The sequence below is a fragment of the Saccostrea cucullata genome, unplaced genomic scaffold, assembly GCF_032062105.1.
Source record: "Saccostrea cucullata isolate Sc308-1 unplaced genomic scaffold, CSIRO_AGI_Scuc_v1 ctg788, whole genome shotgun sequence".
NCBI classification, from domain to species: Eukaryota; Metazoa; Mollusca; class Bivalvia; order Ostreida; family Ostreidae; genus Saccostrea; species Saccostrea cuccullata.
The window spans coordinates 55,001-67,567 of record NW_026917874.1 but is presented as its reverse complement, the minus strand read 5'-3'; the positions used below and the strand labels follow the sequence as shown (position 1 = coordinate 67,567).

The window sequence follows — 12,567 nt, the reverse complement described above, 5'->3', positions numbered from 1 at the left end:
AGTTAAATGTCTAAAGGTTAAAGCAGATAAAGAGGAATAATTTTATTGTTTACGGTAATGTCAACGGGTTAAAGGTAAGTGTGCTTTATAAAATGTCTTGCATTTTTTTTATTTCCGGAAGTTAAAGTGAAAGTAGTGCAGCTACCTGCGGAATACATATTTCTTCGATTGATATTGTAATTACTCGTTTTATGTCCAAAATTAAAGATCAGTTTATCAATATAAACTCACAATCTAACAGAAGAAACATGTTAAATATTCCTTTCAAAAAAAAGGTCATCAAAACATAAACAAGATAGCGCCCTCTGATGGTAACAAACGCTTATGTGACTCTTTACCAGACTCTCTGCTGGTCGGAGTTTACGGAGACAGCCGAGCGTCTGGTTGAACGAGACTACGAAACGTGTTAACCCAAGTTGACAGGTCCCGAAACGTCGGGGTCCCGAAACATCGCGGTCCCGAAACATCCAGAATTCTTTCGGATCTCCTCTGAGTTTTACCAATTAAGACATGAAGCAAAAGATTAGGCTGTGGATCAACATGAAAGTGAAATTCTTCAAATAGTTATCAGTAATTTAGTCGTCCTATGAATTATTGATTGATCTATATCGACTATGTAAGAAATTTGAGCTAGGATTTGTATCATTAAAACATTTACCTGGAGATTTATCCAAAGTCGTGATGAAAACAAGATATTGACAGGTGAGCGATTTTTTGTAATTGCATTCTCCATTTTGTTTACCTGTAGTTTACTTCTTTATCTAGTGGTTGAAACTTTGAATGTCTACAAATAAAGTATCTGTTTCCAGCTAATGGATATTGCTGTACTTAATAAGATGATTTTTAGACTTTTAACTTCTTTTTTCCAAAATGTTGCTGCAGAGTTATAAACTTGTGTGTTCAAAAGTATTTTGATGACTGTGAATCTGTCACTGAATTTTCAACATCTTTGTTCTGGATTTGTAGAAATGGCCTCGTATAAGGGACATCCTGGGTATGGGAAACCTGTCCCTGCCCCCAGACAGGCCTCCTCCCCTATGTCTCCTCAGTACGCTGAAACTCACCGCCCCCTACCCTCACAAATAATGGCAGCCGCTGCAGCGGGGATGTCCGTATCAGGAAAATCTGGCTCAATGTCCGACGCCAAAGCCAAGACAGTCCTCAAAGAAGCTGTGGATGCTGTTGTCAACAGTTTTGCTAAACATTCTTCTGGATATGGTCGAGGTAATACTACAGTGCATTCTACTTTAGTGACATGTTTCTGTAGTCACAGTGGTGGTTTAGATGGGTATTTCTCAGTCACAGTGTTAACTTAAACAGTCATGCAAACAATTAGCATGGCCTGATTTAAAGGGATAATACTTAAAAATAATCAGTTTTATTAGTCTCTATGCAAAAGAAATAAATAAATAAATAAAACACATTGAGATCAATAGGTAATATTTTCATAATTGAGGTTAAATTGCCTGGTATTAATCCATCTTTTGAAATGTATAATTCTAATTATTTTATTACTGAATAAGTGTGAATTACTTTTGTAAATTCAAAATATTTTCAAAGATCACCATCTTACTTTTTAATTTTTTTTTTTAAAAGTTGTCTCAAAATTACTACCCCCCTCCCTTCTCCCTTCCTCAAAATGGAGGAAGTGTCCTGTTAAAGAGATTGCATGGGCATGGTTAACATGAAAGACAAATAGATTATTTTCTATGTGGTTAGCAGTTTTGTTTGGTTGCTTGGTTTATAGTCCATTATGCTCTCTTTTTTTACATGACCTAGTTACATTGAGACCAGGAGAGAGTTTTTCAATGCATTTTTGCAAACTGATAAAGTTTATGTTATTGTTAGACTTTCTTATATTCAGCATTCCAGCAGATTCAATTGATTGTTTTTATATTTAAATGTTAGTATACTATAATTTAGCAGTGTATATTTCTATGTTGTGAGTTAATTTATTCTGTACAATCTGCTGGATATGTCTCATTCAATTTTTGTGGTACAGAATGTAGGGATAGGTCAAATTAAGACCTCAGAACTTGTGCCAAATCCCATTATATATATTACCGGTAATTGGAATGAAATATGTTCAGACCATATACAGTATATTATTGATTTCAAGTTATCAGAATTGCTTTGCAATACATTAACATACACAGTGAATCATGTTAATATCGAGCCTGGTAGATCACTGATTCATATCAGGTGGAGAGAATTCATCTCTTCCTCCAGGTGAACAAGGTTTTCTTCAGGTAGGAAATGCAAATTCAAGGCAGCTCGTATCTCATGAAAGTATATGGTTCAAATTGACTGTAGAATTTATTGTTTATTTGTTTTTATTAAGATTTAATGATAGGGCTAAACTTCAAATCATGTAATCATCTTGATTAGAACTGGAAATATAATCTATCAATTTTTTTTTAGTTATATATGATGGTGATTCTTCCGAGCTACTAGTATCAATTACAATTAATAGAAAAATAGTCAAATTTAACGGAGATTTACAAAAGCTGATTTAAAATTAAAATGTGTGTGTATTAAGATTAATTGGAGATCAGAGGTTGTAAGTTAAATTGCTGCAAGAAGAAATGCAAATTAAATGTGACTAAATTCGTGAAGTTTATAATGCGCCTCTTGTTAAATTGCATTCATCAAACCTGCACAGGTTCCTCTGGTTGGGTTTAAAACTTCTCAGTGTGTTATGTAATAAATATTGGCTGTTTTTATCGAGTTCTTGGAAGTGCATCTCTTGATACCTGTTTATGTGTCTGAAATAACATGTATACCCACTGTTTCCATTTTAACAATTATTTCTCAAACCCTCATGCTTTATTGTCACATTTTAGGTCATAAACGGCCCCATTTACTGCTGCTTTATCACTAGAGAAGTGTTCAGAAGTGGGCATGCAAATACTTTGATAAGCCATTAATGTATTTGACTTAATTTGTTTCCTTTTGACATAAGGAGGTTAGAAACTTTTTTGGCTTAGTTCCCACTGCCTGAAACAACAAAGGTATATAAATGATCTCAATGTTATCTGAAGAATATTTAATTCACACAATTTTTTTTACCAACTCAGAAAAAATAGATCAATTTTACCCTTTGTTCAGTGAAGTAAAATATTCATAACTAAGTTGATTAGGTAAAACTTTTCACAAGTGGTTCTCTAAAACTAGAGAGGGCCATGAAATGGTAATTCAACAGGACAGAAAGATAAAAATGGTGAATTAAAGGCCAATCTGGATTAGAAAACAAGGATTAAGGACAGGAAAAGTAAAAGAAATGACCAGTTGATTTTGTTTACCACCCTGTCACAATGGGGGACAAAAGGCTGGCAGTAAGGACAGATTTCTGATCATTCAGTGGATTATAAACCATGCTTTATTGACATACATTTGTTACAGATTTACAGGCTGTTTACTGAAGCCCAGATTTACTGGGATTTAATTGGAAATTTATTTCTCCAGACATAATAAATAGATATTGATACAGAAACATAAATATTGTAAAGATCAGAGTGTGTAGGCTGAAAGATACAGGTGTGGGAAAAATTCTTCACAGGTGTACCAGTAGTTCAAAATTTGTATATGCTACCGGCTTATTTTTATTAAATTATGTTTCACACTGTTCTGTGATTGATTTATTCTGCAGTATTCGAATCTATTCGGCTGACTTCCCTGACAAATCTCATGCAGGTATATAATCTGTCTTGACTTAATGATGGAACACAGGTGGAGAGAAAGAACAATTTTACAACATTAATCTTTAGTTTCATATCAATCACTGCAGAAAGGCTACCTCAGAAAATACTCCTACTTAATCATATGCATACATGTATGCATGCAGCATATATCTCAAAATGCATGAGAAGTAACTAGGGTTGGTTGGAGAGAGAGAGGGGGGGCACAGGTTGTAAATACGAGGGTTGATCCAAAAGTTCGTGGAATTTCTTCATAATTATTTTATTTCTGGATGGAAATAATTAAAATTTTCAGGTAATAATGTATACACTTGATGAATTTTCTTAATAAAAAAATATTTTAAAAAACATTGAAAAGAAGAATTTGGCAGTTGCCATAGAAACGGATGTTTGAAAAGGCGGGGGAGACATTTATTTGTTCATTATCATTTAATTTTTATCAAAGATTTTAATCGAAAAAAGGCGCTAAATATCACATGCAACAAAAATTACGTCATAATTAAGATTAATTGAATTCTTTTTAATCGTTGTAAGAAAGTTTTATCGATTTTCCTGGATATTTACCCATTTTACTGATGATTTGTTATTGATCATGACAACGGTAGAAAAAGTCGAAATTCGATCAGTTATCAAGTTTTGTGAAAATTTGGGGAAAACTCCGACTCAGACACATAAATTAATGACACAAGCAGGACGAAAATGCAGCAAACAGTTAGTTTTCAAGTGGCATAAGAGATTTAAGGAGGGGAGAACTTCTGTGGAGGAGGATGAGAGGTCTGGCCGCCCGGTGGAAGGTCGCATTGTCCTCGCGGAAAAAGTTAGGGCGTTATTGGAGGTGGACCGCCGACGCACCGTGCGTGACATTGCCGCTATAATTGGTTCGTCCTACGGAACAACAGAGCGCATTTTAAAAAATGAACTAAACATGAACAAAGTAAGTGCAAGATGGGTTCCCAGGCTTCTTTCAAAGGCAGAGATGGAGAATAGGGTTCAATGTTCCTTAAAATTTCTAAAACGCTTTGAACGTGAGGGCGAGATGTTCCTTGATAGAATTGTTACATTGGATGAAACTTGGCTCTACCATTACTCCAAGAAGCAGTCCTCTGTATGGAAAACTTGTGAGAGAGATGGATCGGCGTGGAATGATCCTTATTCATCAAGTGCCGGAAGGACGATCTGTTAATGCAGCCTACTACTCTACGGTTTGTGTTTAATGTTAATAATGATTAAATTTATTTAATTTTAAAGCTAATAGTTTATGTTTTAAATTAAATAAAAATGATCTAATTTAATAAAAACATAAGATTATGATTATTCCAAATATAAATTACATGTATATGATAAAGAAAAAAAATTAATAAAAAATGAATGACAATGTGTTTTCTTCCGCAATGCTGCCCGAACTCAAACTTAAAGTTAATGAATTTTTCTTTATTTCCCAGACGTTGAGGACGCATCTCATACGTGCTTTGAGAAAAAAGAGACCGGATAGAGACATTGAGGATTTAATACTTCATCAAGACAATGCTCCGTCCCATACAGCTCTGGAAACACAACTTGAAATTGATCTTTTGGGATTTCAGTTTCAGTCCTGACCTCGCACCTATGGACTTCCGTAAGTGAAAGAAAAACTTTTCAGACCGTTGAAGATCTGAAAGCAGCAACCTATGGAATTGTTTTGAAGTTTGGTACTGATTGGTACAAAGAAACATTTGATATGTGGGTAAAACGACAAAGGAAATGTGTGAAAATCGGCGGAGACTACCTTGAGAAGGTTTAAACCATGAGCTAATGTAAAACGTCACCGAACGCGACGTGAAATACATACTTTCACGTAACGTCAAAGTCTCCCCCGCCTTATACAACGATCTATTTTTATAAAGCTCTTGTGACTTTAAAAGTTATCAGAACTTTACTAATTTTTCAAATTTTATTGCTTTTTGACTCTATTTTACAGATATGTCTATTGTTTTTGTTTATCTCATCATAATAAATTTTTAGAAATAAATTCCACGAACTTTTGGATCAACCCTCGTACATGTACTTGATAAGCCAGCTGATATGATTTATGGTCATTTGAACAAATGTTAAGACTGTAAATTGTTATGTTTATTGCCATTGTATGCTTATGGTGCAATTTGGACTGATCAGCCCTGGTGATATTTAAAGTGTCAGTAATCTTGACTTGTATTTGAAGACTGAAGATAGGATAATTATGATATACATTTGTTAATTATCATAACCTGCAGTCAGAATTCAAACCATTGTCAGCATCACAGCACATTTCATTTACCTGATGTGCACTAGCTGACTTTAAAAATCAATAAGTTGGTAATGACATGACACTTTGAAAAAAAAATTCCATTCTTTATCAGATTACTGATAAATGTTTTTTCTAATTATGGCTAGATCAATATCTGAGTAATTTATTTTACAAGAATATGTAGGTGTCTCTGATTGTGTGCTTTTTTCAATACACGTCAGTGATTAAAAATTCAGCCACTGATGAATATTTTCCCAATAAATACAAGACAGAATGTGATGAAGTGGATTAACACCACAACATTTCTTCAAACCTTACCCAATATTTAATTTCATAAATGAATAGGCTGAGTTATTCAGTCATTAAAGCTATCCTGAGGGAAAAATGCCATCCCTTGCATGTCCATTCATTATGCAGTTATCGCAGTATCAGAGATTTTCACCTGTCTGTATACATAACTGGTTATCCTTGGGTGCATCTTTTCAAGGTGATTTCTAGAGACACTGAGGAATGCAGGAAATTCCTCTTTGTGATATAAGTTTCTATTGCAAGTTTTTAAAATGCAATTATGACTGAGATTGTTTTGCATGACTTAATTTTGGTCTCTCCAGCCCAGACGAGATGTATTATTAACTCATAAAAAAGCAACAGAGGATCAAAGAAAGAATGCTAGTTTCAATACATGTTCATCAATAAAAATTTAGAATTTACTGTTATCAGACTTGAATATTTAATCATGGTTATAATGGCAGGTTATCAATGAAAATATCTTTCATAGTAGAATTATTGTTCTGTATAATTTATTATTTCATCAACAAGTTTTAGTGATGACTCCTTGGTTCATGAAGGTTTACCTGTACAATAAACCAGAAACAAGGTCATTTTGACAGTTCATCACTGGAAAAACTGTGAGTTTGCATACAACACATACCCAGGTACAATACACACAAATATGCCTTGTAGTACATGTCCATTTTTGTGATGTTTCAGAAAAAGAAAAATATCTCCAACTTCTTAATTTTTATACTGGAAATTTTAGTAAAAACAAAATCAATGTAGAATCATGCAGTCAGATTTATTATAGGTTGCTTTCATATGGAAAATTAAACAATAAAATGTTATGATTTTCAGTGAATGTGGTGGAGGCCCTCCAGGAATTCTGGCAGATGAAGCTTGAGAGGGGGGCGGATCTGAAGAACGGAGCCCTGGTGGTGTATGAGTCCCAGCCCTCCAACTCACCGCCCTATGTCTGTTTTGTATCCCTCCCAGGGGGGAGCTGTTTTGGGAGCTTTCAGGTTAGTGTTGTACTTAATTATGCTTGTATTTTTTCAAACTGATTAAAAGTACATTTTTAACATTATAGTCACATTTAAAGTTACTATTAACAATATCATAAATTATACTATCAAGACATAAAATTTCAAGTGATTTTTTTTTTTTTAACAATTTTCATTCTATTCTTTTTGTATTTAATTCCTTCTTGAAATGATATCTCAATGTCATGGGGACCTTACAATTTACTTCAAAATATCAGTTATTTGTTATACCATGTATTGGTATTATAGTAAATTTGTAAAAGTATATAGTGTGAATTTGAATTATGCATATTTTTTTCCAAGTACTGTTAGGATCATTGATTAAATGTGTTATTTGGTTTAAATTCCTTTCAAACTGGCCAGCAGAAAATGCAAATAAATCGAAGGATTTCATTTTTTAAAGTCCCTGTTTTCTATTTTTAGCACTGTCCTACAAAAGCCGAGGCCAGGCGTAGTGCAGCAAAAATTGCCTTGATGAATTCCGTGTTCAATGAGCATCCCTCTCGGAAGATCTCAGATGAGTTTATTGAGAGAGCAGTACGAGATGCAGCGGGATCTTTCCAGGTAAAAGAAATGCTAGCTAAAAATGCCCTGAAAGGAATAATAGGTGCAAAATGTTGATTCTGAATGTTGGTGCCATGCTTGAGCACTGAAATGTAAAATTATGTTGAGTTCAGACATAAGATTTGGACATAAAATAGAGTGTGCCAAAACAATTAACACAATAAATACATGTGTAATTATTGTGTATGCAGTTTGGAGAAAAAAATCATATGTAAGTTAAATGAAAATTAAGACTGCAGTACATGTATTATCAAAAGTAATTGGCAGAATAGGAATTTGAAAACATTGAAACATAATCACGTTAACATAGGTTAAATATAATTCTTATTTTTCAGGGGAACCTGATGGATGCTGACAACCCAGCCACTGGAATAGGGGCCTTCCGTTTTATGTTGGAAGCCAACAAAGGAAGAACAATGCTAGAATTCCAAGAACTCATGACAGTCTTTCAACTCCTTCATTGGAATGGCAGTCTCAAAGCCATGCGTGATAGAAACTGTTCTCGACAGGAAGTACTGGCTCATTATTCACACCGTTCCCTTGATGACGACATGAGGTCACAGATGGCGCTGGATTGGATCGCCCGGGAACAGGAAACTGCCGGAATTATAAGACATGAACTTCAAATTGCGGAACGTGAACTTGAGAGTGCCAGACTTGCTGGAAGGGAGTTAAGAGTCTTCAAAGAGAAAAGGGACATCTTAGTGTTAGCTCTCAGTCAGATTGGTCCAGCAGAAAGTCTAGCTTAATAATTACAAGTATTTCTTTTTGTTGAAAACACTTTATTTGTAGACAGGGAAAATGTTTCACATTGCTATAAATGAGAACCTATGACATAAATTTTAAACATCTGGTTATACATTTATTAAATGAAAAAAAAGTGAAGATAAAAATTGACAAAACAGTACATTGTACACATGTTTTAACAACTTCCAAGGCCATTTTTGATTGAAGTAGTATTTACAGTCATGATTTGTATAATTTTAATTTTTGAAAAATATATATTTTCAATTCTATAAATGTAAATACATTGTGGCTTTATTATCCTTTGTCAAAATTTACACTCAGTCTATTAACTGGATTGTTAATTTTCAACTCAAATGGCCAAAGACCCACTAAAAATTTCCGTGAAAATGTTTTGATTTAATTTCAAAGACAAATTGAGAAACATAAGGATACATATGTTTCTGAAAATTCAAAGCTAAAAAACATACATGTATATCAAGTCCAGATGTAACTTTACCACTTTTTTTTTTAGTACAAACCTGTATATCTACAGCCTCAATAGAGGCATGGTTAGTTACATGTATGATATTGAATCTCACTTTTTGTAAATATTTGGCCAACATGACAGTGGTCTTTCATCTAATTTTCATATGCTTAAATTTAAGCATAAAATTGTACAGAAGTTAATGTATAGGAAGTACATGGAGTCTTTTGCTATTTCATTTCTAGATTTCACTGTAATTTTTTTTTAGAAACCATTTGATTTGTTTTTAATCAAATAGATTTTAATTGTTTAATTTTAGTGCAATATGTATGTCATTGTAACCAGGAATTGCATTTCTTAAATTGTATTATATATGGAAAGCACAAAGAAGCTAAAATATGAATTTACTTCACAAAATTATTTGTGTTGTCCTTGAGTAAAATGTTATGTGCATTTGACACATAAGTTCATGCTTTTTACATGTGCTTATTTGTTAGATGGCCTATCTCTCTCTCTCTTTCTCTCTCTGATTTTGTGTTGTGTTAAACATAGATAATACTGCATGTATTTTGAGGATTGGGTATTGATTTTCATGAAGGTATTTTGATAAGAATTTCAGGCTATAAGATGCCTGATCTATCAGGTAATGGCAAACAGTGAGACTGTCTCCTCATTGGGAGCATAGAGGAAGTCATCATAATAGTGTAAAACAGTGTATATTTTTACCTTTTCATGTAAATCAGAGGTTGTTTAAATGTTCATTGAGATTTAAGTTTTCTTGTGGAAGTTACATGTATATGTCTTTAATTGAACTTTATATGTCTTTTAATTAACATTGTGAACATATTTTGAATGGTATATGTAAAATGCTTATAATTCTTATTCAAGACCTAATTTGCTTTCAAATCTCAACTAAGTCTTAGAAGAAAATGTCTGAGTTGTATCTAACTGTAAGTTACGTATTTGTTAATATAAGTGAAAGGTATATATGTACATAAAAAACTTTCACATCAATTTGATTGTTACAAGGAAATACCAATACTGCATAAAACATGCGATTTTTTTTTTACTCTATTAAAGTTGAATCTGATTATTTTCTATATGTATAAAACTTTTGAGATTCATAATTTGAAAAAAACATTGAAATTTATAAAAAAAAAAATTTGTAAAACTATGTACATTAAAATTTGAGAATTTAATTATTTTTTTCCCTATAAATTTTGTAAAGCTATGTACCTGAACTTACTGGTTGTTTTGTTATTCTGCTTATGTGATCATATTACTGTTGTGATTTTTTTCTTCCGTTTTTGTACAGCTCACATTTTTTTTTGGCACATTTAGTTAATTTTATGCATAATATATGAAATATATTTCAATAAAGAGATGAAACTTTTCATACATTAGGCTAATTCTTTACATCTTAAATTTTGAGGGTCTGTTGACAAGGACATGTTTTATGATATATTTATTATAGTGTAAAAATTTGGGGGATATTTCAAAAAAAATAGTAAATGCCAAAGATCATATGGTGTAAGGGAGATGATCGCAATGTCATTAAAAGTTATCTTTCTTGGCATGCGTCAAAACCGCCACGTCGTCTGTTAGACGGCGCTGTCATTCAACATGGCGTCCTCCTTGAGAGAACGACAAATTTCAGCTCTGAAACGTATGTTGAATTTTAATGTACCAGCTACCAAAGCTACCACAACAGAACCACAATGGAAAGTGTTGGTTTACGACAGATTTGGTCAGGATATAATTTCACCTCTTTTAACGGTGAAGGAACTCCGGGATATGGGTGTAACTCTTCATCTAAAACTGCACTCTGAGCGTGATCCTATACCAGACGTACCGGCAATCTACTTTGTGATGCCGACAGACGACAACATTCGCCGGATCGGGCAAGATTTCCAGGGTCAGTTGTATGAGACATACTACCTGAACTTTATATCGGCTATTTCTCGTCAACGACTGGAAGAAATAGCCAGTGCTGCCATTCATAGCAACTGTGTATCACAAGTAGCGAAAGTTGTTGACCAGTACCTAAATTTTATATCATTAGAAGATGATATGTTTACCCTCCGTCATCAAGATAGAGACAGCATATCATACTATGCGCTAAACAAAGGCGATGTGAAAGACACAGAAATAGAACAGATAATGGACACAATTGTAGACAGCTTATTTTCTGTGTTCGTGACCCTAGGGTCGGTTCCAATTATTCGGTGTCCAAGAGGAAATGCAGCAGAAATGGTGGCGGAAAAACTAGACAAGAAGCTTCGAGAGAACATCAGAGATGCACGAAGTAGTTTTTTCACGAGTGACAGTATGCAAGCTGGACAGTTTTCTTTTCAGCGTCCATTGCTTGTTCTACTTGATCGTAATTTAGATTTGGCGACAATGCTGCATCACACCTGGACTTACCAAGCACTCAGTCATGATGTGTTTGATCTACAGTTAAATAGGTAGTTTAGTTTCTTGGTAAAGTGGTTTAACAAATTGTATTAAATTGCTCCAGCGTGTTCAGGATCGTGAAAAAGATCAACTTCCAAGTTGCTCTATTGATAAATTAATTGATGGTTACACTTGAGCTGTGTGTAACCTTTTTATCAACAAATTTAAATTTGTGCATGCACATTTGCACATAACTGATTTCAAAATAAATGAATTTAGAAATATTTTATATGATAAAGTGATAGTGTGCTGCATGGCATACAGATGAGATAAATTTGTTATGACTGGTTCTTACAAGGACTTTCAGATAGTGTTACTTGGAGAGATTGTAAAACAATCTAGCTAGGAAAATTCAATCTGTCTATTCATACATGTATTCTAATTGAACTTGTTTTGACAGAGTTGAAATTGAGGAGTCCATTGAGTCTAAGATTCCATCAGGTGGTGTTGTAAAGAAGAAGAAGTCATATGATCTGCAGCCCTTTGACAGATTCTGGCAGGCAGAAAAAGGAAGTCCATTCCCAGCAGTAGCCGAGGCAGTCCAAGTAGAACTGGATTCTTACAGGTAACATTCTGTTTGTTTGTGTTCATTTTTAGGGAACTCACCACTCTTGTTAAAACAGACCAATGTGAATCCTCATACAATTTTCCACTTAATTCAGTGTTTTGTAATTGGATATAGAATTTGTTACTTGAGTGAAATTCCATATTCAACTACTTATTATTGCATTTTCTGTTTATTACATTTTCTTTCATTTTCCCTTTGCCTGTCTGTTGTAGACTTTGCCATCATCATTTAGAACTGAGCCGACATACATGATCATACATGTTATTGTATTTAGAGAAACTATTGCTATATAAATCTGGTTTATTTACTCTTATGACTGGCCAGGGAGTTTTATTTTTAAAACAATACTCTTCATGAAGGGAAGTAAAATTGAGAATTCTCTGCACCTCTGATATTCTTTCACAGTGCAAAAAATTATCATCTTGATGGTCTTTTGCATTGTATCAAAAATCACTGCTTTTAAGTAAATGAATTACATTATTTCTTTGTTGAAA

The 12,567-nt window shown here is 33.6% G+C and overlaps 2 protein-coding genes across 2 annotated transcripts in view; both read left to right on the top strand.

Annotated features, from left to right (window-relative positions):
• The first annotated feature begins 502 nt into the window (after window positions 1-502).
• Window positions 503-10,447, top strand: LOC134240260 (protein limb expression 1 homolog). Its single transcript, XM_062722670.1, has 5 exons — window positions 503-702; window positions 967-1,224; window positions 7,093-7,256; window positions 7,701-7,841; window positions 8,177-10,447. The coding sequence occupies exons 2-5, from the start codon at window positions 969-971 to the stop codon at window positions 8,588-8,590; spliced, it is 975 nt and encodes a 324-aa protein (XP_062578654.1). The 5' UTR covers window positions 503-702; window positions 967-968; the 3' UTR covers window positions 8,591-10,447.
• Window positions 10,448-10,663: 216 nt separating this feature from the next.
• LOC134239260 (sec1 family domain-containing protein 1-like) overlaps window positions 10,664-12,567 on the top strand; it is a 3,285-nt gene continuing 1,381 nt past the window's right edge. The window contains exons 1-2 of the mRNA XM_062721750.1: window positions 10,664-11,516; window positions 11,906-12,070. Coding sequence (XP_062577734.1) covers window positions 10,675-11,516; window positions 11,906-12,070 — 1,007 coding nt within the window. The 5' untranslated portion in view covers window positions 10,664-10,674. The remainder of the gene's footprint in view (window positions 11,517-11,905; window positions 12,071-12,567) is intronic.

Coding starts and splice junctions, on each gene's coding strand:
- LOC134240260 (XM_062722670.1), top strand. CDS start 969: ATGGCCTCGTATAAGGGACATCCTGGGTATGGGAAACCTGTCCCTGCC. Junction 1,225..7,092: donor TTCTTCTGGATATGGTCGAG/GTAATACTACAG, acceptor TATGATTTTCAG/TGAATGTGGTGGAGGCCCTC. Junction 7,257..7,700: donor GCTGTTTTGGGAGCTTTCAG/GTTAGTGTTGTA, acceptor TTCTATTTTTAG/CACTGTCCTACAAAAGCCGA.